Source organism: Polyodon spathula, chromosome 7 (assembly GCF_017654505.1).
Source record: "Polyodon spathula isolate WHYD16114869_AA chromosome 7, ASM1765450v1, whole genome shotgun sequence".
NCBI lineage: Eukaryota > Metazoa > Chordata > Actinopteri > Acipenseriformes > Polyodontidae > Polyodon > Polyodon spathula.
In genome coordinates this window covers 2,087,002-2,114,556 of record NC_054540.1, presented here as the reverse complement: position 1 = coordinate 2,114,556, position 27,555 = coordinate 2,087,002, and the positions used below count along the sequence as shown (strand labels likewise).

Below are 27,555 nucleotides of genomic sequence, written 5' to 3'. Positions count from 1 at the left end.
AGAGGGCCGCCCACCAAAACTCATGGACCAGGCAAGGAGGGCATTAATCAGAGAGGCAACAAAGAGACCAAAGATAACCCTGAAGGAGCTGCAAAGCTCCACAGCGGAGACCACTTTAAGCTGTACACGCCACAGAGCTGGGCTTTACGGAAGAGTGGCCAGAAAAAAGCCATTGCTTAAAGAAAGAAATAAGCAAACACGTTTGGTGTACGCCAAAAGGCATGTGGGAGTCTCCCCAAACATATGGAAGAAGGTACGCTGGTCAGATGAGACTAAAATTGAGCTTTTTGGCCATCAAGGAAAACACTATGTCTGGCGCAAACCCAACACCTCTCATCACCCCGAGAACACCATCCCCACAGTGAAGCATGGTGGTGGCAGCATCATGCTGTGGGGATGTTTTTCATCGGCAGGGACTGGGAAACTGGTCAGAATTAAAGGAATGATGGATGGTGCTAAATACAGGGAAATTCTTGAGGGAAACCTGTTTCAGTCTTCCCGAGATTTGAGACTGGGACGGAGGTTCACCTTCCAGCAGGACAATGACCCTAAGCATACTGCTAAAGCAACACTCGAGTGGTTTAAGGGGAAACATTTAAATGTCTTGGAATGGCCTAGTCAAAGCTCAGACCTCAATCCAACTGAGAATCTGTGGTATGACTTAAAGATTGCTGTACACCAGTGGAACCCATCCAACTTGAAGGAGCTGGAGCAGTTTTGCCTTGAAGAATGGGCAAAAATCCCAGTGGCTAGATGTGCCAAGCTTATAGATACATACCCCAAGAGACTTGCAGCTGTAATTGCTGCAAAAGGTGGCTCTACAAAGTATTGACTTTGGGGGGGTGAATACTTATGCACGCTCAAGTTTTCTGTTTTTTTTGTCTTATTTCTTGTTTGTTTCACAATAAAAAATATTTTGCATCTTCAAAGTGGTAGGCATGTTGTGTAAATCAAATAATACAAACCCCCAAAAAATCTATTTTAATTCCAGGTTGTAAGGCAACAAAATAGGAAAAATGCCACGGGGGGTCAATACTTTCGCAAGCCACTGTAGTCACCAGGGGTGGAAAAAAGACTCCCATTGCATAGCAGTTTGATCCCTTCCTGGTTTTACTATGAGTTCAACCCTTTCATGTGGGGACAGATTAAAAAAAAAAAAAAAACCCTCTCTTCTAGTCTTTATATGTGGATGAGGTTTTCTCCCCACGTAAAGCAATGGAAAAAATGGTTCAGCTATTTTCTATATTTCACGCATTAAAAAAGGTTTAACAGAACACACCTGAGCTAATCAAGTTCTTAATTAAACCTGGAATAGGTGAAACTGCTGTGCAATAGGAGTCTTATTTCCATCTCTGGTTATATAAATAGGGGCTGGCAGAGTTGAAAATTATAAATGTCATCTGAAGATAAATCCTCTTTAAAAGGGAAATTATTTTGCAATGCAAATACCGGCGACGTCGAACTCTATCTCCAGCGTGACTTTGCTGGCGATGCTGGAGTTTCGGAGGAGCTGGTTGGTCTCTTCCAGGGTGCTGTCTTCCGTCAGGATCCCGTTGATAGACACAACCCGGTCCCCGACTTGCAAGATCCCACACCTGCTCATCACAGAGGCAAACAACACCTTGACATTTATATTTGCTAGCATGAAGACAAAAACTAAATCGCTCTAGCCTGCATTTGTAAACCTTGTTTCTACACAGCATTCCAAAAGAGCTTTTCAATGTTTGATTTTACAAACATTTTCTATGAGTTCTGCATTATCTGAATGCTCCTGCTAGTCACTGATATTTTGCGACACGGTTCACATACACGTGGCTGTCACTGCAGCTCTGACACTAAGTGAGACTCACAAAAGGTTTGCTCTTGTCAAGTCACAGTAAAGCATTGGGAGGTCAGACAGTCCTACAATGGCCTCATGTCCTTTACAAGGTAGACATTTTCCTCTGAAAGCTGGTGGGGCTGGCGTTAGATCTCTTGATTTAAGAAAAGACAGAATTGTCCCTTCGAGCCACAGAGCATCATTAACTGGGAAAGACTATCCCCCTAGCAATCAGCTCTAGACCTCTGCTATCTCCTCTCCCTCTGGAAGATATACAGTAAGAACAGACAAGCTCTAATAAAAAGTGACAAATCCACACAACTAAAAGAAGAGCTATGACACTCTAAACATCTTCAAAAATCAATGTTTGTTAAATAATTTCATTTGCATTATCTTCCATTGAGTGTTTGATCATGTTTTGTAGCTCTGGATAGATAGATTTCCAATACTTCATAAAAGGTCCAAACTCTCAAGTACGCCATGAAATTATTATTACGAATCGCTTGAGTTTAACAACTAACATTTCTGCTTAAAGGTGCGGTACAGCTTTAAATCTGGCTTCATCAACACCTCCTCACCTTTCTGCAGGGCTGTCGGGATCCATGTACGCAATGAGAGGTGGAGAAGAGAGGGTCTCAGTGGCAAACACTCCACCCTGCAGCTGGATCCCAAAGCCTGTGACGGGGTCACTGACCAGGACAACCTCGGTGGTTTCTGTGTGGACAACCTGCCCGGAGAGACCCAGAGTGCTGGAGGCTAAAGACACTGGACACGAGAGAGAGAGAGAGAGAGAGAGAGAGAGAATATCAGGGGGGAGCAAAAGCCTTTTCACTGCCCAATGGAATTACTTATTTCAAGCAAGGACTTTATTCTTATGGCCTATTGTTACTTTATATTTCATGCTCATTTCATCTCAAATGCTGCCATTTGAAAGAAAAAAACATTTTTACTCCTACTACTTGATTGTATTCATGCCATACATGTTTCTGAAATTCTCTATTACCAGAATAGAAATTATTGGTAGCTTGCCTGGACTAGAAGGCCATTATAAAGTCAGCTAACCACTCTAATACCAAATGGGCCACATGATTCAATTACTGCTAGCCGGTTAACGATTTCTTAATACGGGCATGTGACAGGTACTCCTCGCCCCTGGTGTGTTTTGTGTTATTTTGTATGGCTTGGGTTAACAGCATGGGTTATTTAAAATGTATATTGGTATGTGGGCATGGGTAATGCACAAATAGTTCACGCTGCTTTGTTCTCACACTCGAAGCTGGGTGTTCAGAGTGGAGAACGGGAATGAGGAGAGAAATCCATTTATAATTGGGAGGACCAGCATGACACTTGTTTTGGGGTTAGTGTTTGTTTGTTTTGTGTGTCTGCTTCTTTTGGTCATTTATTTTAGGTTATCAGTGTTTTGTTCTGCTTTGTTAAAACATTTAGTTTGCAATAAATCTGTGCCGCAGCGCATTCACTCACAGCACTGAGTCTGTATTTACTGGTCTGACATCACCAAGCACCATTTGTTAGAAAGACATGCCATTGTTACGATTATTAGCTATGCTGCATTTCCACAAACAAATCCTGATGCATGCCAGCCTTCACAAAGTTAGGGATGTTTTTCGGTGTAAATGACCCTGTATGTAAAACGACCGTTAACTGCATTATAAAACTGTTCTTCTCATAATAAAGCCTTTTTTAGATTTAATTCCAAATACTTTGAGGTTTAAAGTTCACCCAAGGCATGAAATTGCATTGGCTTATACTACAGAATCAAGGTCTTCCAAACACGATGGTTTCCTTTAGTGCGTTTCTATTTGATTGGATTTTCTCCAGCAGTATTACTAGCGGTAATGGCACTGTATGGAAATGATATCAAGCAACACGGAACATTAGCTGACAATTACATTATGTTAATGTGAACCTGCTGAATCTGGAAATGTCTACCCTGCTGCATTAAATCACTAAAAGCCCAGAGCTGAAGAATGCCAGTGACACATTAAAAAAGCTGCCAATTTAGCATGTCATTAATATAAATTCAAAAATAGATTAGAACATTTGAAAAAAAAGAGAAATAGTTACTATAAAGTGCAATTTAAAGTGATCGTAGCTCACAAGAGAATTAATCTTACTTGTTGTGCCATTCATTATGCACACTTTCTTCAGCCTGAGGCACTGTAGTACCAGATATCAGGGTTAAAATGAATGCTTGCTGTAGCATGCGTTTCACGCTTTCAAAACTGCACATTTGAGACCTACAGTATGTAGCTTGTGCAAAGGACCTGAGATTCATGGAATTGCTTTTTAATTTATTGTTTTTTTAGCTACAATCACTTTAACAATGCACATACATTGCTTACATATTAAAACAACAATACTAATACTACTACTACTAATAATAATAATAATAGTAATAATAATTTTAATTCAGGGGTTGACACCTAGAAAAGCCTCCATTGTGGAGCTCCTACGCTCCCTGGTCTCTGGCTTTCCATCTCTCATGCAGCCTCACAATGACATTATCTGAGGCCCTGTCTTCAGAAAGGGCACCGCTGTCAACAGAGCCTGTGTAAGCAGAGTCCCGTATCACAGACCTCAATCCTGATCTGCTGTGACTGGCCAGTACACTTGTCAACAGATTGAATCTGCAGCTCAGCAAAACAATACAAGCCACTTCTTTTAAATGACACAGGCATTTAGCAGGCATGTACAGTACAGTATGTTCACCAGCTAACAAAAAGCCAGTATTCCAGAGCTCTCACTGTCTAAACAACTCCACTCCACGCTATAAAGAGCAGGGTAGGCAACTCCATCCCAGGTGGACCATTCTACACCAGCTTTAACAGACACTGTGAGAATCACCTGCTATATATATATATGTGTGTGTGTGTGTGTGTGTGTGTGTGTGTGTGTGCGCGCACGCTTAATAAACCAGCAGCACCACAAGGGCGTGCTGCAGAAGCAGTAGTGAAGGGCTGACATACAGGAGCTCCTGTGATCTTTCTTCTTCAGCTTCCTCCTCATGAGGGTCCCCCGCGGGCTGGTGGGGTACTGGTTGCGAGGCAGGGTCCCCATGTTCAGAGAGCTCAGGCTGTACACACTCATGGAGGCAGGAGAGAAGGAGGACAACGACACCACAGCTGGGGGGAGAGAGGATCCACAACACACAGTCAGTCCCATCATACAGCACAAGCAGACAGACACGGACTCCTACATCAATCTATCTACCCGTCAATCTATCGCTAACCTACACTTCAAACGGGATCAGTAGGTACCATTATTCAGCACAATAATGTGAGTACTGAAGCACTTAACCACTGTAAGGCATTTTCTGGCAATTACTGTATAAACTGCAAAATCTAAAATGAAAACGTGCTGCGTACTGCCAAGCCCATTTCAAGAAATGTCCATCATGTACTAGGAACACAATAACCAAAAGGCACACGCAAGTATTGTGCATGCATGGCTTCAGATCTCCTTTTTTTAAATCCCTGCTCTAGTTAGGCAATTGCAGGGTTCTGGGGCTGACACAGCTACATGTTCTCTCCTGAACACCTGCTAAAAATGCTTTCAGATCAGCATGCATTCTGCTGTTCTCGGTAGAGGAAGCTGACCACTTCCATTCTCTTCAATGGCAACCCTAACCCTAACCCAGAACCTGGCAAGAACATTGTTTTTTCTTAAACTTCTACTTGCACCTAAAGAAGAGACTTTTGAGGTCTTGAAAAGTTAGTGGCTTTATATCACAGTTAATCTAATACACTGTATTAAACCATCAAATATTTAAGTCTAATTGGACACAGTACACATTCCACAGAGACCTGCCTTATACACACAGGCCTTGGGCACATGAATGCATGCATTTATTGGTACAGCAAATTATGATTGATAAAGTTAGTCACTTTACCGCTCAACTGCCTTTAATCATCTTGTTTTTCTGCTCTAGACAAAGCAACAATACCGTTTTTTTAAACACAACCACAAAAACAAACATCTGTTAAATTATTGCTACACAGCACAACAAAATGCAAGACACACAATAATAGTTTCATGTGCAACAGACTTTGAAAATATACACGTTTGTGTTTTACTGTCTGGAGAATGCATTATTTACTAATTGAACAGGCAAATGAAACCTAACTTTCAGCCGTTTCTGAAATAGTTGATGTCACTACCCCCTCACCACCAGAAAGAAAACTGGAATATCCTTCAAGTAGCAAAAAAAAAATTGAAATGATTTAGAGCAGAAAACAAAAAGACAATTGCATGATGGCTAATGAGCAGCAGCTTGTAAAATGAGAAGGCAGTGACTGCTCTTGAATGCTTCACTGTGAAGGATGCAATATGAAGAACACCACGCTAGCATACACAACATTGTCATTGGAATGCAACAGACTCAGAGGTCCATTAGGGTTTAGCCATGGAAGATGAATTCAGTTTTATATCAAAAGCCATTTTATCATTTTAAAATCAATTCTCTTCCCTCATATTAGCACTAGCAGCATCCAATACTGCCCCCCCTTTTTCTTCTGTTGCAGATAGCTCTAGTCCTATATTAAAATATTTGAAATACAATTCTACAGAATCGCAGGTGGATATTGCTTATGGGTATCCCTTTTCTGTCCACTGCTTATGATCTTCAGCACAGGAAATGACTAGACAGCAGGAAGCACTCTATTTTTTGAACACATGTAATAATAACAATAATAATAACGATAATAACGATAATAATAATAATAATAATAATAATTATAATAATAATCATCTTTATTTTTATATAGCACCGCACTAAGTCTTGAATAAAGGGGAACTCTTAATAGGGCTTTTTAAGATGCATTATACAGTGTAAAACACATCGGTTTGCCATTGTAAATGCGTGCTTCCCTTTACTTGTTCCAGCTATCAGCATCCAGGCTGCTGTGCCCCTGAGCTTCACATTGCACAACGACTCTGCCATGCGACACAAACCCATAAGGTTCTATAGAACATTCAGCGGCAAGATTTAATTTGTGTTCCTAAAACCTGGTTGTGTATGCCTGACCAAACCAACCCATCTTTCATCTGATTTCATTCAAGAAAAGAGCACTACTGACAACGCTGCTCCCACTGCCAAGGGCTCCTCTGAGCGGTGGTTTTGGAAAGGACTGGACATGAGATCTTGTTGTATTCCAGGTACAATATCCCTAACCAGGCGTGTTAGTAGCGATCTGTTTTATAAAAGAGAAAGGCACTCTGCAAGAGAGACAGGAGGAGGAGGAGGAGAGGGAAAAAAGCAAGGAACATTACGAAGGTTGTTTGGAGAGTGTTTCTGGTATTTCAAGGCTTGCGTCCTGCTATGGTCAGGGTGGAAGGTGTTATAATGCTGGTAGGTGAGGAAGTTGCTGTTGTTGTTGGCACAGGAATCCCAGGTGAGCTGTCTGTTGCTCCTCTGCACCTTGACTGTCCACATGAAGGGATGACAGGTATCGCAGACCAAAAGAAAAGAAAAACAAGACAACAAAACAAAAAGCACCAGAGAACAGGGAAAGGTAACTAAGTGAGCGGAAACTGGAAACATTAAATAAATTAGTGTTTTTGGGGTCGCATCTGCGGTTTAAAATCAAAAAGCAAGTAGCGTCAAATCACATTTTCTTCATTGTTTTATTATCCTCTTATATCCTCTTTACAATCACTCTGAGCGGTTCTTATTGAGATTTTTCAAATACTGGATTACACTGCTGGACTGAGTTCAGGAGCTTCTCTTCAGTTATAATGGACTGCCACAGATATATGGGCTGTAACAGAGGCAAGACCAGCCACAGTTTTTGCATTTCTGGCAATACCCTGGCTTTGCCACATACAAATAAAAGACTGATTGAGCCTACTGTACATTACATATGTACATGACAGGCAACCATAACTGAACAGCATCTCTTGAATTGCAATAATAACCACTCAGAATGATTACAAACATCAAGATGAAACATACAAAGATGAAAACGTAACAGGAAGCTGCTTGCTGCTCAAGCTTGGTTGCTGCAGTTCCAGCTGGTTTTATAATGTAGTCACAAGAGCATTGTCCCCTGTGAACCATACAACATGCAACACAACCGGAAGATTATGATTAGGACTATGAAACCTGCTAGGACCACAGCAACCAACACGTTGATATCACTATCAAGATTAGCTGTAGGGGTCTCTATTTCTTAATTACGGAATATTCTACAAACTGAAGGACCTGCGTGGTTCCTAGTGTCGATAGCATCTGTACACAGAATTAAACGTCCTCTGGTGAATGCAATACAGCCCCCTGATTGGCCCACACTAAACAAATACTCTTTTTAATTCCCCACCCCCGTTTTTTGCAGCTGTCTGCAGTTGCCTTGGATTCTCCACGTACATTTCTCTTTCCCTTTCCCAGCAGCATTCATTTAGCAAATCCATTCATTGTTTGTAGCTGCCTGCCAGACATGCGAAAGCCACTGGGAGGCATTGGAAGACTCAAATCTGACAGCCCTGTCATAGCCAGCTTCTCCACAGCTCTCATCATCTCATCTCTGGATAGAACACTGAAATAGTCTTTTGTAACAGTGTAGAGGGCTGTCCTAGGGATCAGATAGCAGCAGGATGGGAGCTGGTGCTGCAGTGGACCCTCAATGTAATTTAAGGCACTTTTTCAACATTCAGCATGGAGCATGAAAATAATAAAGACACTTTCTGAAGCCAGGATTTTTGTGGGCAACATAATGTAAAATAAGCAAAGAAACAGAATGATAACTATAAAACCCTTGGAAGAAGCTTTAATATTAATAATAATAATAATAATAATAATAATAATAATAATAATAATAATAATAATACCAACACGTGTCCTCTGCCCTGCCTCTGGCTTGGCTCAGCTCTGCCACAGTGTCATGGGGGGTTCTTACCGTGGTCTGGGCCTTTGAGAGCCAGCCGGGTCTGGTGGTGAGGGAGGATCTCCAGTTTGACGTGTTCACAGGTACTGGCTAAGAGCTGGGTGGCCTCTGCTAAAGTGCAATACTCCATGCTGGTGCCATCGACGGACAGGATGTGATCGCCGACGTGCAGTGCACCACACCTACATGGGTTCAACAATATCCAGCCAGTGCACTCACATGGAAAAGGTCCCTCATCTAGCACCTGGTTTTGATTGTCTTTTATCAAAAACATTACTTATTATATTAAATAAAGTTAAAAAAAAATTCTAAGAGAAGTAAGAACGTTCAAATTCAAAGGTGCAATGTTGGCACTATGAGCAAAACATCACTTACTGCACTGACGACCTTTCAATAACACCTCACTTACTAAACAAACCCAGCAGAGTGAGGGTTGAAGAAGTGGAAAACATGTTTTAAAAGGACTGCATGCACCTTGTAGACACCAAAAACCAACAAGTGGAATAAACAACTAAATGGATATTCCACTGTGCTAGACAGTTTGGTTTTTTAGCATGCATCAGAGATTACATTTCATCACAATATCTGTGAAAACCTCTCATTAGTGGAAGAGAATATGAAAATCCTACTTACTAAAAGACAATACAACTTCAGTTAGGTGAAATGGCACACCTCGAGTACAGTGCCTGTGACAAGGGTTCAAAGCTCTGTATAATTACCTGTCGGCAATGCTTGCAGGTTTGACCTTGTCGATGACAACGACCTGCTTGTTACAGTACATTGAGGTAGTTAACGCAACTCCCAAGCTGGAGCCTGGGCTTTTGGCAACTTCCACCAGCAGAGGTCCAGAAGCAGTTGCTATTGTATCTATCAGAAGCAACAAAAACACAACACTACAATACATTACACTATCCCCAATTAACAACAAGGCATCTCATCTGTATTTAAATAGCACTGAATGCAATTGTGAGTATGGTACAGTAAATGCGGAAGGGTGAACATTCTGTTGAACACCACCATCTGGCAATATTGAGATTGCATGCATTCATCATGTAGCAAGCCAACCAGGGTGAACCCTGATAGCCATACAGTGGTAAGCAGAGAGGTATGAAAGAGGCCATAGACAGAACAAGTCCTATTCACACTCAACCAGCGCAAGCAAATGGAGAATACATTCTAAACAATCATCATTCATAACAATGAAATGGTGGGTGCATGGGTAAAGTCAACTGAAATAACAGACGGAAGGGGGCTATAGGGAAACCTATCAATAACAGACAGGGGAGGCTACAGGGAAACCTATCTAACAGAAGGAAGGGGCTATAGGGAACCTATCAATAAGAGAGGGAGGGGCTACAGGGAAACCTATCTAATAGAAGGGAGGGGCTACAGGGAAACCTATCAATAAGAGAAGGGAGGGGCTACAGGAAAACCTATCAATAACAGAAGGGAGGGGCTACAGGGAAACCTATCAATAACAGAAGGGAGGGGCTACAGGGAAACATATCTAATAGAAGGGAGGGGCTACAGGGAAACCTATCAATAAGAGAAGGGAGGGGCTACAGGGAAACGTATCAATAACAGAAGGGAGGGGCTACAGGGAAACATATCTAATAGAAGGGAGGGGCTACAGGGAAACCTATCAATAAGAGAAGGGAGGGGCTACAGGGAAACATATCTAACAGAAGGGAGGGGCTACAGGGAAACCTATCAATAACAGGAGGGAGGGGCTACAGGGAAACCTATCTAACAGAAGGAAGGGGCTATATGGAACCTATCAATAAGAGAAGGGAGGGGCAACAGGGAAACATATCTAAAAGAAAGAAGGGGCTATAGGGAACCTATCAATAAGAGAAGGGAGGGGCTACAGGGAAACCTATCAATAACAGAAGGGAGGGGCTACAGGGAAACCTATCTAAAAGAAAGGCGGGGCTATAGGGAAACCTATCAATAACAGTAGGGAAGGGGCTACAGGGAAACCTATCAATAACAGTAGAGAAGGGGCTACAGGGAAACCTATCAATAATAGTAGGGAAGGGGCTATATGGAAACCTATGAATAACGGAAGGGAGGGCGATACAGGGAAACCTATGAATAACAGAAGGGAGGGGGATACAGAGAAACCTATCAATAACAGAACCTTGATAGACAAGAGTGAGCCTATATGCAGCTGGGAGTCAAGCAGCCTTATGAAAAATGAATCAGCGCTCCATGAATTACTCAAGATGTTTCAATCACTAGAATACCTCCACCGTGACTGCCGAGCTCATAGCGTTGCCTTGAATTATTGGCTGTGGAATTCTACGAGAAGCATTGCTGATGAATGTTTGTGCAGAGTGCTGGACGTCTTCATTTTTATTAATTTTAACAGCACAGCAAAATTCATTCCAGAAAGAAACAGTATATTCCAGCAGCCGCTGCTTGAAACTGCTGAAACTGTTTAATAGAGTGGAACGCGTAGGTTGTGCTTGTTCTGTTTGGGATCTATGTTTCCAAGAATAATGTTACACTCATAAATAGAAAACACTCAAGGGTGCTCAACTTAGGAAGCTTTTGATTAAAACACACAGTGTTCATTGGGCTGATTTAGCAAATCACACAAGTGAAGAAACAGCTGCTTGGATTTGAGATTATGGCTCTGTGGGCAACAGCAATCCACACAAATCCAAGCAGCTGTTTCTTCACAGCTGTTTCACTTGGAATGGTAATCCATTCCCAATCAACAGCGATGACCCAGACCAGTAGAGAGCTTTGATCCCAACAAGCGGTTTGTGCAGCTCTGCCAGTAATACATCCAGTCTGAAATGAGTCTGGGGCAGCACTTCCAGTCTCGTGAATCCAGAGAGATGAGCAATGCTAACAGTCACCCCAGTGACAGTACACCAGCACCTGATCAGTATCTACCAGTATCCTAGTCAGAAGAGGGCTGTGAAGCGGATCTCTCCTTCACAACGTACCCATCACGGACACGTCGTACTCAATCAGGAGCGTAGCCTCCTGGCCACACTGCTTCAGGATGCTCATGGCTTCCGCATGGGATGTCCCGTGCAGCCGGATCCCATCCACACTCAGCAGCCTGTCTCCTGCCTTAATGGTTCCTTCTCTGGAAAGACAGGAATGTGAATCCAAACAGATTCCAACACGTTACTGTCAAAGACAAAGATAAAGTCAATTCAGCAATATGGAACCGTTCCACAAGTTTATCAGAGTATTTCTGCACAGCATTTTTGCAGTTTCCCCCCCATGCTTTTCCATTGTTACACTATGCATTTAGCAAGGTTTAGCCTGCTTTGCCATCTTTAGTAATATGCTTTACCATAACTCGCTACTCTTGGCAATGCTTTCCTATGCTTGTCAATGCTTTCACTGTGCTTTATTATACTTTGCTGTGCTTTTACTGTGGGAACCTTTCATAAAAGCATATAAAGACATAAAAGTAAAAACATTTAAATACAAGATGACATTTTTTAGTTTCCTCAGTTTAACTAAATAGAAGTACTAAAAATATAAATGAGAACGAGTATTACGTAGTTACTGTATATGTTACAATGTTGCTCTAGCCATCGAAGGTTACACATCAGTAACATCTCAAATAACATTGGCGTTTAGGAAATACTAGCAGATTAAATAGTGGCGGAAGACTACAATAGCTTTTGCAATTTGACATTAGAGAACCAAGGGAAAAACACTGTAATCCATTTAATTCCCCTAATGTAAAAACCGTCAAAATGAGATGACTTGTAATGTGTTCTCCAAGGCTGAAACGCAAAGCAGTAATCACTGAGGAAATGTTTTTAATATGGAATTTCCATATATTCAAAGAGCCAGCTGCTGTGTGGTAAAGCACTGCTTTGATATCAATTTGCTCTTCAAATAAAAAAAAAAAGTAATCTTCGTTCATATGTGAGTTAATGGGATTATGAGCCACAAAAATTATGTGACAATTCATATTCCACAGTGCTTCGGTTGAGTTCTACTTTCCTTTGAAAGTACAATTAGCAAGTCAGCAAAAACCAGTTGGCAACACGACAAGCTTATAGCTCACAGCTTCATGATGGCATATAATAGGCACAGGAGAGACACTGTTTGAGATGCAACCCAAGTACTCTTGCTTGAAGGTGAGTGCCGACGCTCTCCCATGAGAAAGGTAAACCGATCGATGCCTGACTTCTGCAATAGTTAGTTGCTACATTGTAATGTCTAATGACAATGTCTAATATGTGAGTAACTGTTGAATGCTGGGAGCAATAAAGGGAACTATTTTTAAATTCTTAATTACTGTTTGGACATGAATCCTTATAAAACGCAATACTAGTTTCTTTACATCATCTTTAGCAGCCCCACACTTAGCAAGTGAGATTCACCTGTCACCTGGGCCTCCGGGCCTAACTGTGGTGATGACGACAGGGCGGGACTTGTTCCTGTCTTCATGGGTGCCCCCTTTGGAAGACAAAGCAGTCGTTTGAAAGTAAAGAATATAAACATCATTCACAATCTGTTCTATATTCCCTGGAGAATAAAGGCAAGAGAAGTAAATACACATTAGTTCACAATCAATTCTACGCACAATTCTCTTGAAGAAGGGAGGTGCAGGGACAAATCAGGTGAAATGATATGAACTAAAAAATGGCAAAGTAAAAAAAAAAGGTTGATCTCGAGAATGTAGCACTGCCTGTAACTTGCAATGCAATGTTATAAGGGTTCTACATCAGAACTTCCACCAATCAGGAAGCTCCATTGCAGAGCACTACCATTTGGTAGACATCTGGAACACAATTATACAGAATGTGAAGCTTTTAAAAAGAGAAACAAGAAAAAGGCAAAACATTGAAAAGGTAAATAAACATGTGAACTGAGGCACACCGGCACCTTTCACCTTGGTAGCTCACCTTGTCTGTACGGTAGTGTCTACCAGACGGTGTTGCCCTGTAATCAGGGTTGTACTGCAAAAATTGAAAGATTTCTATAGAATAGAACAAACATACCTCTTATAACAAATCCAAAGGTATTGCCTTCTTTGTGTAAAGTGACCTCGACGGTTTTGAAGATTACGCCCGATCCTTGCACAGCTGCACAGAGAGCAAAGAGGATGTGCAACGTGAGAAAACACAGAAGGCATATTAACAACCAGCAAGCACTTTGAACAGACTGCAAGCACTTTGAACAGACTGCAAGCACTTTGAACAGACTGCAAGCACTTTGAACAGTTTGCAAGCACTTTGAACAGATTGCAGGCACAGATCTTCTCACTCGTACAGGGCTAACCAAAGCAAACCACAGCTTGAAAATCAACTATTCAACCAACTATCACAGTAAAGAGCTTTTAAAATGCACTAACTTTAGTATGTGTTCTGTGAGAGACATTGTATAATGCAGTCATCTGGAGCTCTCTGCTTTGCACCAAGAATAGCCATGCAAATATAGAATTCACTGTGGCATGCCGTCACTGCAGTACACCGCAGGGTGGCATGCCATCACTGCAGTACACCCAGGTAACACCCAGCATAGCATGCTGAATTCTATATTTGTCTTGCATGGCTATTCTTGGTGCAAAACCGAGAGCTCCAGATGACTGCATTATACAATACATCTCTCACAGAACCCTGGGATCCTTCAAGAAGCTGCTTGATGAGGTTCTGAGATTACTAAGCTACTAACAACCAAACGAGCAAGATGGGCCGAATGGGCTCCTCTGGTTTGTAACCTTTCTTCTGTTCTTCTGTTCTTATGCTTATAGTGTAAAAAGGGCAGTTTCTCTGTGAAGTAAATATGAACAGATAGAAATTCAAAACATTCAACCTTTTTTTTTTTGTAAGGCTGTAAATCTACGGGGGCGGGGGGGGGGATTAGGTCGGCCAGGGTGTCATCGGTTCACTGCGCACCAGAGACCCTCGTAATGAGGTGGCTGCCTGGTGAGTCCGCAGTGTGTGAAAGAAGCAGTCAGCACTTGCTTCGGAGGACAGTGTGTTCATCTTTGCTGCTTTCTGCGTCAGTGCAGGGGTGGTAGCGGTGAACCGGGCTTAAATAATAATTGGACATTATAAATATGGAGAAAATAATTTAAAAAATAATTGTTGACTAAACTAATAATAATAATAATAATAATAATAATAATAATATCGTGCCAAGTCGATAGATGCCTGCTGCCAATTCATTTTTTTCTCTTTCCACAGACACAAAGAAAGCTCTCTCTCTCAGAATGAAAATCTAATTATCACTGGAGACAGTCTCTTTGGAAACAAAACAGTAAAACAAATGTAGTGACTGACTGACGCATCCGACTGCGATCAGACAGTGAAATCTCCCGAAACGCAGAGCGCCCTTCTTATCCGCTCTGCAGTACCAGCCGCGTGGATTCCCTGCCGCTCTCTGCACATCAGGACTTACAGACTGGTGGCAGCTCGTACTCAACCTCCAGGACCACTCTCTCCCCGACGTTCTTCAGGAGACTGATGATCTCGTCATGACGAAACTTGGTCAGGTTGATCCCGTTTACCGATTTGATGTAGTCGCCGACGTTTAACTGGTCACTTCTGTAAACGAAAACAAGACGTGAGAGAATAAATGGGAGGATCAACAGATCATCAGTACTGTCTGCCATCAAACATTAGGTTCAAATGTCTCTTTACAGGATTTCCAGATGGAACTAAGTGTACTTCCAGCATTATATTTGACTTAACCATGGCACTCAGTAGCCCCAGTCATAATACAGTGCACAGTACAGGACAACGGATTGTAGTGTTTACATGCAGTAGTCAGGGTTTCAATACACCGGGACGCGTTTGTCAGCACATCCGGAGCATTCTGTACCGTCCTCCAGTAACGTGCCTCTGTATCTGTCTGCTGTGCTAATTCTGTATGGTAGGAGATTCCTATCACAAGGCTGTATATACAAACACCTGCTTTGCACACTCCTTGTCCAATACACTGTGGACAAATTAGACATCACAGAGTAGCTTCTTTTAACTCTGATGGTAAGAAAGATGGAATGTGTCCCACACTTAAGAGGAAGCATGTGCTTATTAGTGAAATACCTGTCTAGAAATGAATGAAAGTGCTAAACACAGACATAGGGAGTGAGTGTCACTCAACTGTGCATTTCCGCATTGGTATGCATTTGATTTATTTATTTATTTATTTATTTATTTATTTATTTAAATAGCTGCACTTTTAGTTTTTGAAACTTAGCAGACACCTTCTGACTCATTTGATGGGAAAGCATGTTCTGGATCATGAACTGGTCTGCAGAGCTCTATACACAGCAGCTCTTCTGACTCATTTGATGGGAAAGCATGTTCGGATCATGAACTGGTCTGCAGAGCTCTATACACAGCAGCTCTTCTGACTCATTTGATGGGAAAGCATGTTCTGGATCATGAACTGGTCTGCAGAGCTCTATACACAGCAGTTGTTTTGTTCTTGCACGTTGATGCAACTCTCTCTCTCTCTCTCAATTTGTTTATACACCAATGAATAATTGATATAAAAAGTAAAGGAGTCAAAGCTTATTGCACTTGGTATTTGGAGGACAGATTGCAGAAACAGATTCAGAGCACTCGCATAAACAAAGGGGCAATTTTTCATGTAGACAGATGATTTATTAATGGCTATAACTGCATTTAAAAAAGACAGATGAGTGATGAGTGTGAGATGAGACCGGAGTATTCTTGTATTCTCGTCTCTGGAGAGCATACTCACAGTCCTTGTGTTTTAGCACCAGTGTTGTCTTTGCCAACAGGCCCTACCGCTTCACCGAGGCAGCCTTGAAAACCCAGTCCATACACAGCGCCAGACCTGGTAACCTAGCAACTCTCTTCACACACAGCGACAGATCTGGTAACCTAGCAACGATTTCCACACATAGCACCAGACAAGAGTACCTAGCACCTCTCTTTACACACAGTGACAGACCTGGTAACCTAGCAACGCTTTCCACCCACAGCGACAGACGCGGTTACCTAGCAGCGGTGCCCCCCTGCCTCAGGTTAGACACTCTGGGCTTGCCATCCTTGTCGATGCCTCCAGACACCGTCAGCCCCAAGGTGGTGCCTTCCTTCTTCATCAGCTCCACTACTGTAGAGCCCTTGAACTCATCTGTGGAAAGAACAAGAGTGTCAGGTTAGGCTGGGAGAAGGTCATGCTGTATTCTAACTCAATGTGGGCTGCCTTTCTACCATAGCATTCCCAATGCACAGTTGACTACATGGGATTGAAAGGCTGATGGCTAGTTTGTTGTAGCAGCACTGCTGTTATTTGGAATATGCATCTCGCTGCCAACACAAAACAAAAGTTCAGCTTGGTCTAAAACGTTGCCTGATTACGTTCCAAAAAGCAGTTTTCTGTACATAATTATTTTTGCAATGACCACAAGTAGATGAATAATTTTAATTACCACAAACATCTTTGAGGTATGAAAGAACACTGCAATCCTGAATGTTACTGTGTTTAACACAAACATGAAAGAGATACTCAAATAGCTGTGAAAGGCTTTGATTTTAATTACATTATTCAGTTACTGCAGTTACACTACCTTGCCACCAATAGGAGACACCCTACACACAATGTATTATTATTATAAATTACAAAACTGAAGACTGTTCCCAAGAACTAGTGTTAAATATTTTGTGTTGTTTTTTTAACTTTATAACAATGCTGAAGGTTCTATGACAAGATAACACCTGTACATAGGATACCCTGAATACTGGAAATTTGATAAATCCTCAATGGTGATTGGTTGATTTCTCAGTGGTGGGAAACAATGTGATAATCCACAAACATTTGAGTTCTCTCAAGTTTCTATTCGGTTGGTACGTATAGAAAGCAAGGCTAGGTTTCTCTAGGACGCATCCCTCAATTTAGCATTTTACAGGTCTTGATTGTCTGAGATAATCAGTTAATAAAAACAAAACTTAAAACAATACTTGTCAAATCCAAAGGCCTCTTTCACAAGCTGTTTTAAACTTTCTTTGATTAGATAAAAGCAATCCACAAACCAGATCACATAACAGTAAACCCCTGTCTTTAAAATCGTCGTTTGATTTACGATTTCTTCACAAGGTTCGTCAGCTCTGCAAATCTGTGTAACTGAACAATCCACAGAGAATACACAGCAAAGGTGTCAGGCCCTATAAATAAGGAGCAGAGTATTGGTGATTAAAGCAAAAGGAGACAGCTTTTATATTATCTTAGGTCTGCTGATCAATAAAACTACAAACTAAATGATTGAATAACGATGTGGAAGCGAATGTCCTGACTTTGGGGTTAGTCGGCTTGTCAATAAACAGACAGCCCTGCACTGAATGTTCTTGATACAGCAAATTGCTGAAACCTTGATCTGCAAGATGTCACAAACTTACATCTCGCAGCTTTAAAGAAAAGTGTAATCAATGCTTTCAAAATTAGGGTACTGCTTTCCAGAACGAAGAATCAACTGAAAAATTAACTGTGGCTGGACCAAGACTAACCCTTCCAGCACTGCAGACAGTTCAGGAAAGAAACTATTTCATTAGTTATCTTGGGGTCAGGTTGCTCAGTGTATAACAGCTGCTCTTCAGGCAAACTATCCTGCACTGTACATTCAAAGTAAATCCAATAGTTGCCATCCACAAAATACTCATCTGCTGCTCACGTCAACCAGTTAAAAACACAATTGAGCTGAGCAATCTGGTGACTATTATACATGCTTCTATGAAATTTGAAACCATTGGTTTACACAGTAAAAGGTTGTAAACTGTAAATCACCACAAACATTACCTGCCATTAAACTCATCTGCTGCAATCATTTGCGCATTGCAAGTTGATCTAAAAGGAGCCAGAGTTAGAAGTAAATCTTTTATTAGATTACAATAATACAGCTATTAGAATGTTGTATTTAAAAGAAGCAAGACAATAGAATAAAAACAGTACAAACTGTAACTCTAACAGTACACTTACTAAAGGAATACAAGCTAATGTTGTAACCTTGATTCTCACCTGCTTGTGGTACAGGCAGTGTTAAAGATGACTCATTGGTTTTGGCCGATGAAGCCGGATTTTTTCTGACAGTCAGCGATTTAACAGCCAAGATCCTCTCTATAATGAGCGATCTCGGTAATATTAACGAATGAAATACCTTTTGGATAACAGAAGATAGGAGTTTATACTCCAATAATATTTTTCTATATATAACAGAAATGAATTAGAACCTGGCAGGAAGAGATGGGAATGGAAAGCGTAGGACGTGTTAATACGTTAAGTTAGATATTGGTTTGAAATAATGAGTAATGGAAAATGTTTACGTAATCAACCCTAAAATTGGCAAAAAGCAGAGTTTGTCTTAAAACCTGCTTTGACGATTTTGTATGAACAGTGAAGGTGGTCAGACTTAGTTCAGTCACTATAACACAATACCATTCTAATATGTTAACAGTGGCCTGTATTTAGATGTAAATAACTGGACCTTCCATTGAAAGCTTAAATTACATCTTATAATGCCATTTAACCCTCCTTTAGGTTTTGGGTCTATTTGACCCGACTGTAGTTTCCAATTAGTTTAAATGCTACTTTTCTTTTCATTATCTATCTGAAATTTTATGACTTTTCCTAAACTAGGGTCATGAACTTATACACAGAAAACTGAACCTTTGAGATGTTTATTTTTTTTAGAACAGGTCATGTATACAAATAAGATGTTTCGGGTCACTGTGACCCGTGGCATTTATCTATGAAGATTTGTGTGGAAATGGCTGCATCTGCCTGGAGATATTTATAAACAAGAAAAACTCTCTCTCTCTCTATATATATATATATATATATATATATATATATATATATATATATATACATATACACACACACACACATACATACACACATACAAGGCTTGGCAAGTAAACAAGGTGTGTGGAAACCTGTTTGTGAATGACAACCTTTAGAAACAAAGAGAGGTCAGTTTTAGTCCAAGCATTGCACAAGTTAATATAAGACTATTATATTTAACATATTCAATTATAGCTTACATTTACATGGAAATAACTGAACCCTTTGTCCTTTGTGTTCATCACCTGCAACAATAAGACACATTTTGACAGGATGTAAGGTGGGTCTTAGCCAAGGATGGTTTACTTGGCCTTAGCATTGGAAGACAAGCCTGACTAATAATTTGCCACCAGTTCCATCAAAGCATTACACACAAAAGACAACATTCCTCCATCCAGGAGAGCAACCACCAAGAAAAGGTGTTAAAACCAAGCCTCGCCCAGGACAACTGGAAGATGCTGGCAGATGTTGGTCAACGGCTTATTTTTCCACCTGAGATTGCCACCACTAACCTTTGACCAAACATTGTCTTGTGGTCTGGATCAGCACGCCTTGTTCATCTGGTAGAGTTAACAGTGCCATGGGAAGATGCTGTGGATGAGGCGTATGAGTGGAAGAAACTTTGGTATGCTCAACTAACTGCTGAAGCGGTACAGCGAGGATGGAGAGTCCGAGTTGACCCAGTGGAGGTGGGCTGTTGAGGATTTGTGGCACACTCTACAACCCGGTTTCTCAGAGATGTCGGGTTCAGTGGCCAAGAGTTGCGTCACACATTGAAGAACTTATCTGAAGCAGCAGAAAGGAGCAGCAACTGGCTGTGGTTGAGACAGAAAGATTCTGGATGGGGATCTCAAGCACAATAGAAAGAAAGCAACGCTGATGTACAGGTAAGTAAGCTGGGCTGAGCTCAGTGGGGGATGGAGGGGGGTGATGCTGGGACGCCAGAATAACTGTTGAGTCCTCTTGAGGTGTCGTGGGTTAGTCAACGAAACACCGAGGATGGCAGGTGCCCACTTGAAGACCCCAAAGATGTACCCTACTTGGCTCAATCCAAACGGTTGTCATGCTGATGCGCTGGGGAGACCGCACTGTGGTTGATCCCCAGAGCCAGCATCGCAGCCGTTGTGTGTGCTGATGCGCTGGGGAAGCAAAATGAGCTGATCCCTGGATCCAGCATTACACTTCAGCAATTAACATCAGACAGAAGGATATCTACATCATCAGATGGAAAACAATACAAATGGATGGAGATGCAGACGGATCACATTAGTTTATTGCAAAGCTACGTCTTAGTTGGTGCTTATCTTGGCAAGAGTCGAGTTCAAATCAGCATGAAGTTTAACATCCGCTCCCATGTAATGGAAATCATAACTAACCACTGTAAACTTATTCAAAGGCTTGTTATAAACCCCTACCGTCTTTTCGTTCCATATTTTGTTAACATATCTGTATATTAAAGTAAACCAAACTGAAAAGGTGATATGTTACTCAGAAGGAATATAGTAATCAGGTTAAGATTAATATAATCATACAGAAAGTTGATGTTAAATATATAAAACAACATCTCTTTTTATACACCTATAAACTTGTATCATATTGCATTATATTGCAGCAGGGATCCTGTGAACTTTGTTTCACCTGACTTTTTGGAGAAAGGAGGGGTTAGGAAAAAGGGAGCCAAATCAGGTTCCAATATTTTTTGGAAAGAAGTTATCTCCAGTTAGCTTTAAAAAGAGTTGACCAGATCCTTCTAGAAATGTGTCATTAACTCAAAGATAGGAACTGTCAAGGCAGATTGATGATCAGATTTAACTGGGACTCCTGACGTACTCAATGGAGGAAAAATCCTATATAACCCCAGAGCAAAATGCCATTCGATACCATTGATCTTGAACTTGCAAGCTGACGCGGTCCATGCTCTGAGGGTCTCCGAAAAACTGACTGTTCAGAAGTCTCTGCCTTTTGAAGAAAGTTCTTATTTTTCATATATCCTACACTACTCTTCCATATACTGGAAGGTAAGCATATATTTGAATTTAATATCACTTTTATATTGGATGCATTGCTATAAGGTATATCATTTTTATTTTAGCTGTAGAGAGTGATATATTGAATGTTTTAAAGCATAGTTGTGGGAGTATTAGCTTTTTGCATGTTACAGCCTGAAGGCTAAGCATATGATAACCATTTGTATTATTATATTGAAGTACTAATGCTGTTAAACTTGTAAAGGCACCAGATCGCCTGGACTGCTTATTACTTGGGATTTATGGGGGTCTGCGCAACCAACCAATCCAATTTTTAAAGCATTTAATAAACTGAAAATAGCACTGCTACTGCTCTGATTCGTTAAAACTTCAAATTAAACGAGTCTGTGTGATTTTCTTGAATATTAAAGTTGTCTGGACATACAGTATGCCCAGTGCACGAACAAAACCACTTACAGTTTTGAACATCTCTGTCCTCCTTAAACGTCTCCCCTGGGTTTAAGAAGTGTGTTCAGAGCAAAAATATCAGTAAAAAGAGTATGTGCGAATTCTGACAGTTTGATCATCCAAGCCACAGCTGATTCATGTTACAGGTCTAGGGAACCCACCTGCATGGCATCTACCACTTATATTTAGGAAACCCCTGGGTATGTGGTTGATGCAATCAGGGGCAATTCCTCAGTGTTTTAAAATGCACTAATGAAACACAGCTGTGGCTTATCCCAGTGGGTACAGTTTGAAAAATATACCACTTAGTCACGTAGGCAAACATTCTGTCTGAAGCATCTACCCGACTGACTTCCATGGTCCGACACTCTCAGTAACTTGTTTCATCACAATTGGATAAGCAATTTTCCTCACTGAAGAGTGACTTCAGCTGGGGAGGGTTAAAACAAACACTTTTTGAAAGGAGTACTTGCCAAACTGTTTAATTAGAGACCAACAACAAGAAGAGCCAACAACAATCTAACATTAACACACCTCTATAAAACAAAAAAGATAGAGAATGAGACAATGATCCATTCTACTTGCTCTCTGATCCATTTCAGAACCGCAAACAAAACCGCGAGGGTCAGCGGCGAGGGAATTGTGCCGGGTTGTGCGGAATCACATTCCAAGAAACACGTCTCTCAGGGAGCGTCGGATTAACTATTCTTCTCACAGACTTGCTAGTCTGAAAACATGACTCAGGAGTTTTCCCCCCCTTCACTATCGTACACTCTGTCCTCCTTTAATCAATCACAGGCCTCTTCCCTGGAGAATAATGCATGCATAATAAATAACGGCAAGAGAAGTATGAAGGCAGATGCAGTAACTTGATGAGTTAACATGATATATTTAAATGAACATAATTAAGCACTCTAGCGAGAGGATAAAACTGTGCTGTTCTAAGGCCTATTGATGAAGCCAACAAGCTGCCATCCCCAGTCAGGCGCAAAGAAGGAGCTTTCTTCCCAGGTAAAGGATTTGCTCAAGTCTGGGTGCACAGCTCCAAGCAGATAAAGCTTTCAAGATTAGAATGGATCAGACACCTAAAGAACATTCAATCGCACGAGTCACATACCCACAAGAACTATGAACCACCTGACTGAGCCTGAGTAGAGACTGCAGGGAGACACAGAGAAGAATGAGTCTGGGTAGAGACTGCAGGGAGAGACACAGGAGACAGAGCCTGGGTAAAGACTGCAGGGAGACACACAGGAGACAGAGCCTGGGTAGAGACTGCAGGGAGACACACAAGAGACTGAGCCTGGGTAGAGACTGCAGGGAGACACACAGGAGACAGAGCCTGGGTAAAGACTGCAGGGAGACACACAGGAGACAGAGTATGGGTAGAGACTGTAGGGAAACACACAGGAGACTGAGCCTGGGTAGAGACTGCAGGTGGAGACACAGGAGATTTTTCATATTTCTTCTGCTCAACAAAGTACAAGGCAAAGAGTTTTCTGGTTTCTGTTTTGAGTTTGATGTTTAAGACTTCCAGTGGAAATGTTTCAAATGATTTAGTTCTGTACTGGGATAAACTGGCTGTATGGGTCTGTTTATTTAATTATTATAAAGAGAAAATGAATGTATATACTCTACAGTGCATGAAAAGAAATGTGTGTAGGGAGTTAAAATGATGGCTTAAAGCAAAGCAACATATTTATTATAGAGTGGTCACATTTCTATAGGATTTCAACAGATGCATTTTCCATTGTGTTCCCACACAGTTGGTAGTCAATAAAAAGAACAGTAACACAAACTAAAGTCCTCATGAATACTGATGGACTAAAAGCATTGACTGTGCTTGAGCAAGACTTGGACATCAGAGCCTGATTGGTCATCACTGTGATGCACAGACCTCTCATTGGCTGAATGGACAATTCAAATCCAGTATGTGATGGTAGAGGCTAACTGGCTAACTATAACTGGTTCAATGAAGTCACTCTGACATCTAGAAATGGTACAGCACTACTTATTGGTTACCATGGCCCACAATCTCACTGTTCCACTACTGATTTCCAAATTGTGAAATCCCTCTGATAAAAGCCTGATGTGATGGTGGTTTGTATAAAGAACAGAAATACACGCCTGTGGGATTCACACACACTGCTCAGACACAGGGGTGACAGATACCATGGCCTTCTGTTGAAACCTCTTCATTGCAAAGCTAATTAACCTCTACCATCATACTGTATATTGGATTTGAATTGTCCATTCAGCCAATGGGAATTCTGTGCGTCACAGTGGTGACCAGTCAGGCTCTGATGTCCTATTCTTGCTTAAGCATGGTAGCCAATGTTTTTAGTCCCTCAGCATTCATGAGGACTTTGGTTTTTGTTACTGTTCTTTCTATTGAGTTCAAACTGTGTGGGAACACAATGGAAAATGCCTCTGTTGAAATCCTATAGAAATGTGACCACTCTATAATAAATATGTTGCTTTGCTTTAAGCCATCATTCTAACTCCCTACACACATATTGCTTTGCATGCACTGTAGAGTATATACATTTATTTTCTCTTAAAACTGAATCGAAGAACAATTAAATTAACTGGAAGATAGCAAAAAATACAAATAAAATACTCTTTATACTCACTCACCCCAACTTTGTCACTTAAAATAATGTATTTTTAGCAGTTTGTAAACGCTAAAGAAAAACACAAAAAGACACTCTGCACATTATCCACTCCTACCTTCAAATAATTGGAATCCGAGACGTTGTTGTATTTATTTCTATTCCTCACATCTGTTCTGCTCAAACAGGTTGTCTACACTGTCAAGAGGACACTATCAGTGACAGGGGAAAAAATAACTTAGTGCCATATCTTTCCATGGCAATGTCCACAATATCAAAATTACAGATCTACTTTCTTTTGCATGTTCCAGTTGCATGTTCCAGTGAAATGAATTTACTCGGCTTAACTTAGCGTGTAGTTCAAAGTTATAAATGCGGCTACTTCATTGGCGAAAGGATGCCCTAAACATGATGAATGCTTTTTTTCTTCAAATCCACTGTTTGACCTGGATTATAAATGTTACAAGGCCCTTCAGGGTGTCTGTATACGTTGAATATCCGGTCTTCCCGGGGGTTGGAGCCACTCGACTTTGTCTCGAGCCGCACAACACTCCGAGGCGTCTGTATATTTGACATATACGGATGGCCTGTCGGGCCATATTGTATACATACATTATATATATATATATATATATAACTACTATATGAAACAAGAGCCTCCAAATATGGAAAGGTAGAGGTAATGCAATGTACAAAATGAATTTAGCTAAACTAAGTGGGTAGTACAGGCACTGAAACATCTAATCGATCGCTTTCCGTGGGGTCTATGCAAATTCAGCTATGAGAAATGGTCTTTAATTCTGTGCAGTTGAGGTCGCTGTTCTACAGCCATGTCTGACCTTTGAAGGGGTTCTCTTGGTTTAAAAGCCAGGAGGGGGATTCCAGCGCTGCAATTCCTCCAGACGAGCAGTCACTGCCTAGAAGCGCTGCTTCAGCTGTACACACCAGCTCACACAATGTGGGCCAGTTTACATGAGCCAAGTACTATCACTGGCATTGCTCTACACTTGGCAGCTTTTAATAGCAATGCAACAAGCAAAACAGCAGACTGTCATGTAAATGCAACATTATAAATATTATTATAAGAAGTACTCATACATATACATATGAGACACCACACTAGCTGTCAAATGACAACTGGAGAAAAATACTATTTAGCAACTTCAAAAAAACGGTGCGAACAGGGATGGATATTGAACTAATTTGAAATAGAAACCAATTCAGAAGGGACTGTAAATGAAATGTTCAGATGTAGAAGGGAAAGTAGCAGTAGTAGTCATCGTAGTATTTAAAACATTCTTTATGTGTACAGTCCCAAAGACCGGTGTTAAATGTACCAGAGGGTAGAGCTGGATATTCTATGTGTCCTCTTTCCAATTCATTCCGCTAGGGCTTCTTCATTTCCAATGAGTACCCATTCCATTTCTCCGCTCATCACCCAGGCTGTGCAACTCATTCTGCTAGGGCTTCTTCATTTCCAATCAGTACCCATTCCATTCCTCTGCTCATCACCCAGGCTGTGCAACTCATTCTGCTATGGCTTCTTCATTTCCAATCAGTACCCATTCCATTCCTCTGCTCATCACCCAGGCTGTGCAACTCATTCTGCTAGGGCTTCTTCATTTCCAATCAGTACCCATTCCATTCCTCTGCTCATCACCCAGGCTGTGCAACTCATTCTGCTAGGGATTCTTCATTTCCAATCAGTACCCATTCCATTCCTCTGCTCATCACCCAGGCTGTGCAACTCATTCTGCTAGGGCTTCTTCATTTCTAATCAGTACCCATTACACTCCTCTGCTCATCACCCAGGCTGTGCAACTCATTCTGCTAGGGCTTCTTCATTTCTAATCAGTACCCATTCCACTCTGCTCATCACCCAGGCTGTGCAACTCATTCTGCTAGGGCTTCTTCATTTCTAATCAGTACCCATTACACTCCTCTTCTCATCACCCAGGCTGTGCAACTCATTCTGCTAGGGCTTCTTCATTTCTAATCGGTACCCATTCCATTCCTCTTCTCATCACCCAGGCTGTGCAACTCAAGCTGCAAGCTTTTCATTTTCCTGAGCTGCATATACAGTATACACCTAAAATTGCTATAGTTTGCAGGTACCGGTTTGGCAGTCAACACTTCTGAGAATGACACAAATCAATCAGTTGACAAGAGCAAATACAAATGAGCTTGATTTGCCTGGAGGGTATCTATTATAGTAAAAGGGTGTAATCACGTGCAGTGGATGAGAGGCTCTGGTTGCTGAAACTGTGGGTAAATGAAGTTTCAAATAATAAGAGACAACTTACACATTACCTATTTTGAAATCATAAAAACTCAGGAACTACAATTAAACATAAACAAGTTCTTTCTTTTAAATTTGGTTTTGTGGCATTTAACATTGGTTATTCATATGTGATTTACAAATCTGTGAAATAAAACCTGTAGACTTCATGAACCTCTTTCAAATACAGATTCGCAGAGGTAGTCTTTGTTCTTATGCACTGTGCCATAATGGAGAAGTCCTTTGAAGGGGCTAGAAGCCCAGTGATTAAGGACAGCAAGTGTCTATTAAGCCACTAGAGCCTTTTGCCTGGATCAAGGCTAGTTTCAAATCATTATTCACAACTACTGGGGGTTATATAGTACTGCAATATTCATACCCTGGACCATTAAAGGCAAGGAACGTATAGGCATGCAGTTAGCATTGTGATTAAATGCAAGAACAATATCATTTCCATTCCTAAGCAATCAGCTAGGTAAGCAACATGGTTAGTTTTATCCAGATAGATTTTAGAACAATTCTGTAAGAGGTCTTAGTTGCTGTTGCCGACAGCACAAGGTTGCTAAAACCTGCTTTATCATAATTGTGAAGAAAGCCTTTCTTTCTTTCTCGAGCCAAGATGTAAAGAACCTCTGGCCTGATCTCTACCTGACAATGTTTTTTCCGATTTTTTAATCTTTCTACATTCCTTCTGTCATCCCCATCCGAATGCGCC

The 27,555-nt window shown here is 41.1% G+C and overlaps 1 protein-coding gene across 9 annotated transcripts in view; it reads right to left on the bottom strand.

Moving 5' to 3' along the window:
• Positions 1 to 27,555, bottom strand: part of LOC121317984 (glutamate receptor-interacting protein 1-like) — a 152,702-nt gene that overhangs the window by 15,321 nt on the left and 109,826 nt on the right. For 7 of the 9 annotated variants that reach the window (XM_041254109.1, XM_041254103.1, XM_041254104.1 and 4 more), the window contains exons 3-13: positions 16,677 to 16,812; positions 15,106 to 15,251; positions 13,704 to 13,787; positions 13,083 to 13,158; positions 11,676 to 11,821; positions 9,438 to 9,585; positions 8,731 to 8,900; positions 7,109 to 7,261; positions 4,807 to 4,962; positions 2,398 to 2,584; positions 1,450 to 1,595 (exon numbers count right to left, since the gene is read on the bottom strand). In XM_041254109.1, the coding sequence (XP_041110043.1) occupies positions 1,450 to 1,595; positions 2,398 to 2,584; positions 4,807 to 4,962; positions 7,109 to 7,261; positions 8,731 to 8,900; positions 9,438 to 9,585; positions 11,676 to 11,821; positions 13,083 to 13,158; positions 13,704 to 13,787; positions 15,106 to 15,251; positions 16,677 to 16,812 (1,548 nt within the window). The remainder of the gene's footprint in view (positions 1 to 1,449; positions 1,596 to 2,397; positions 2,585 to 4,806; positions 4,963 to 7,108; positions 7,262 to 8,730; positions 8,901 to 9,437; positions 9,586 to 11,675; positions 11,822 to 13,082; positions 13,159 to 13,703; positions 13,788 to 15,105; positions 15,252 to 16,676; positions 16,813 to 27,555) is intronic. The other 2 variants (XM_041254111.1, XM_041254112.1) reach the window with 1 other exon arrangement.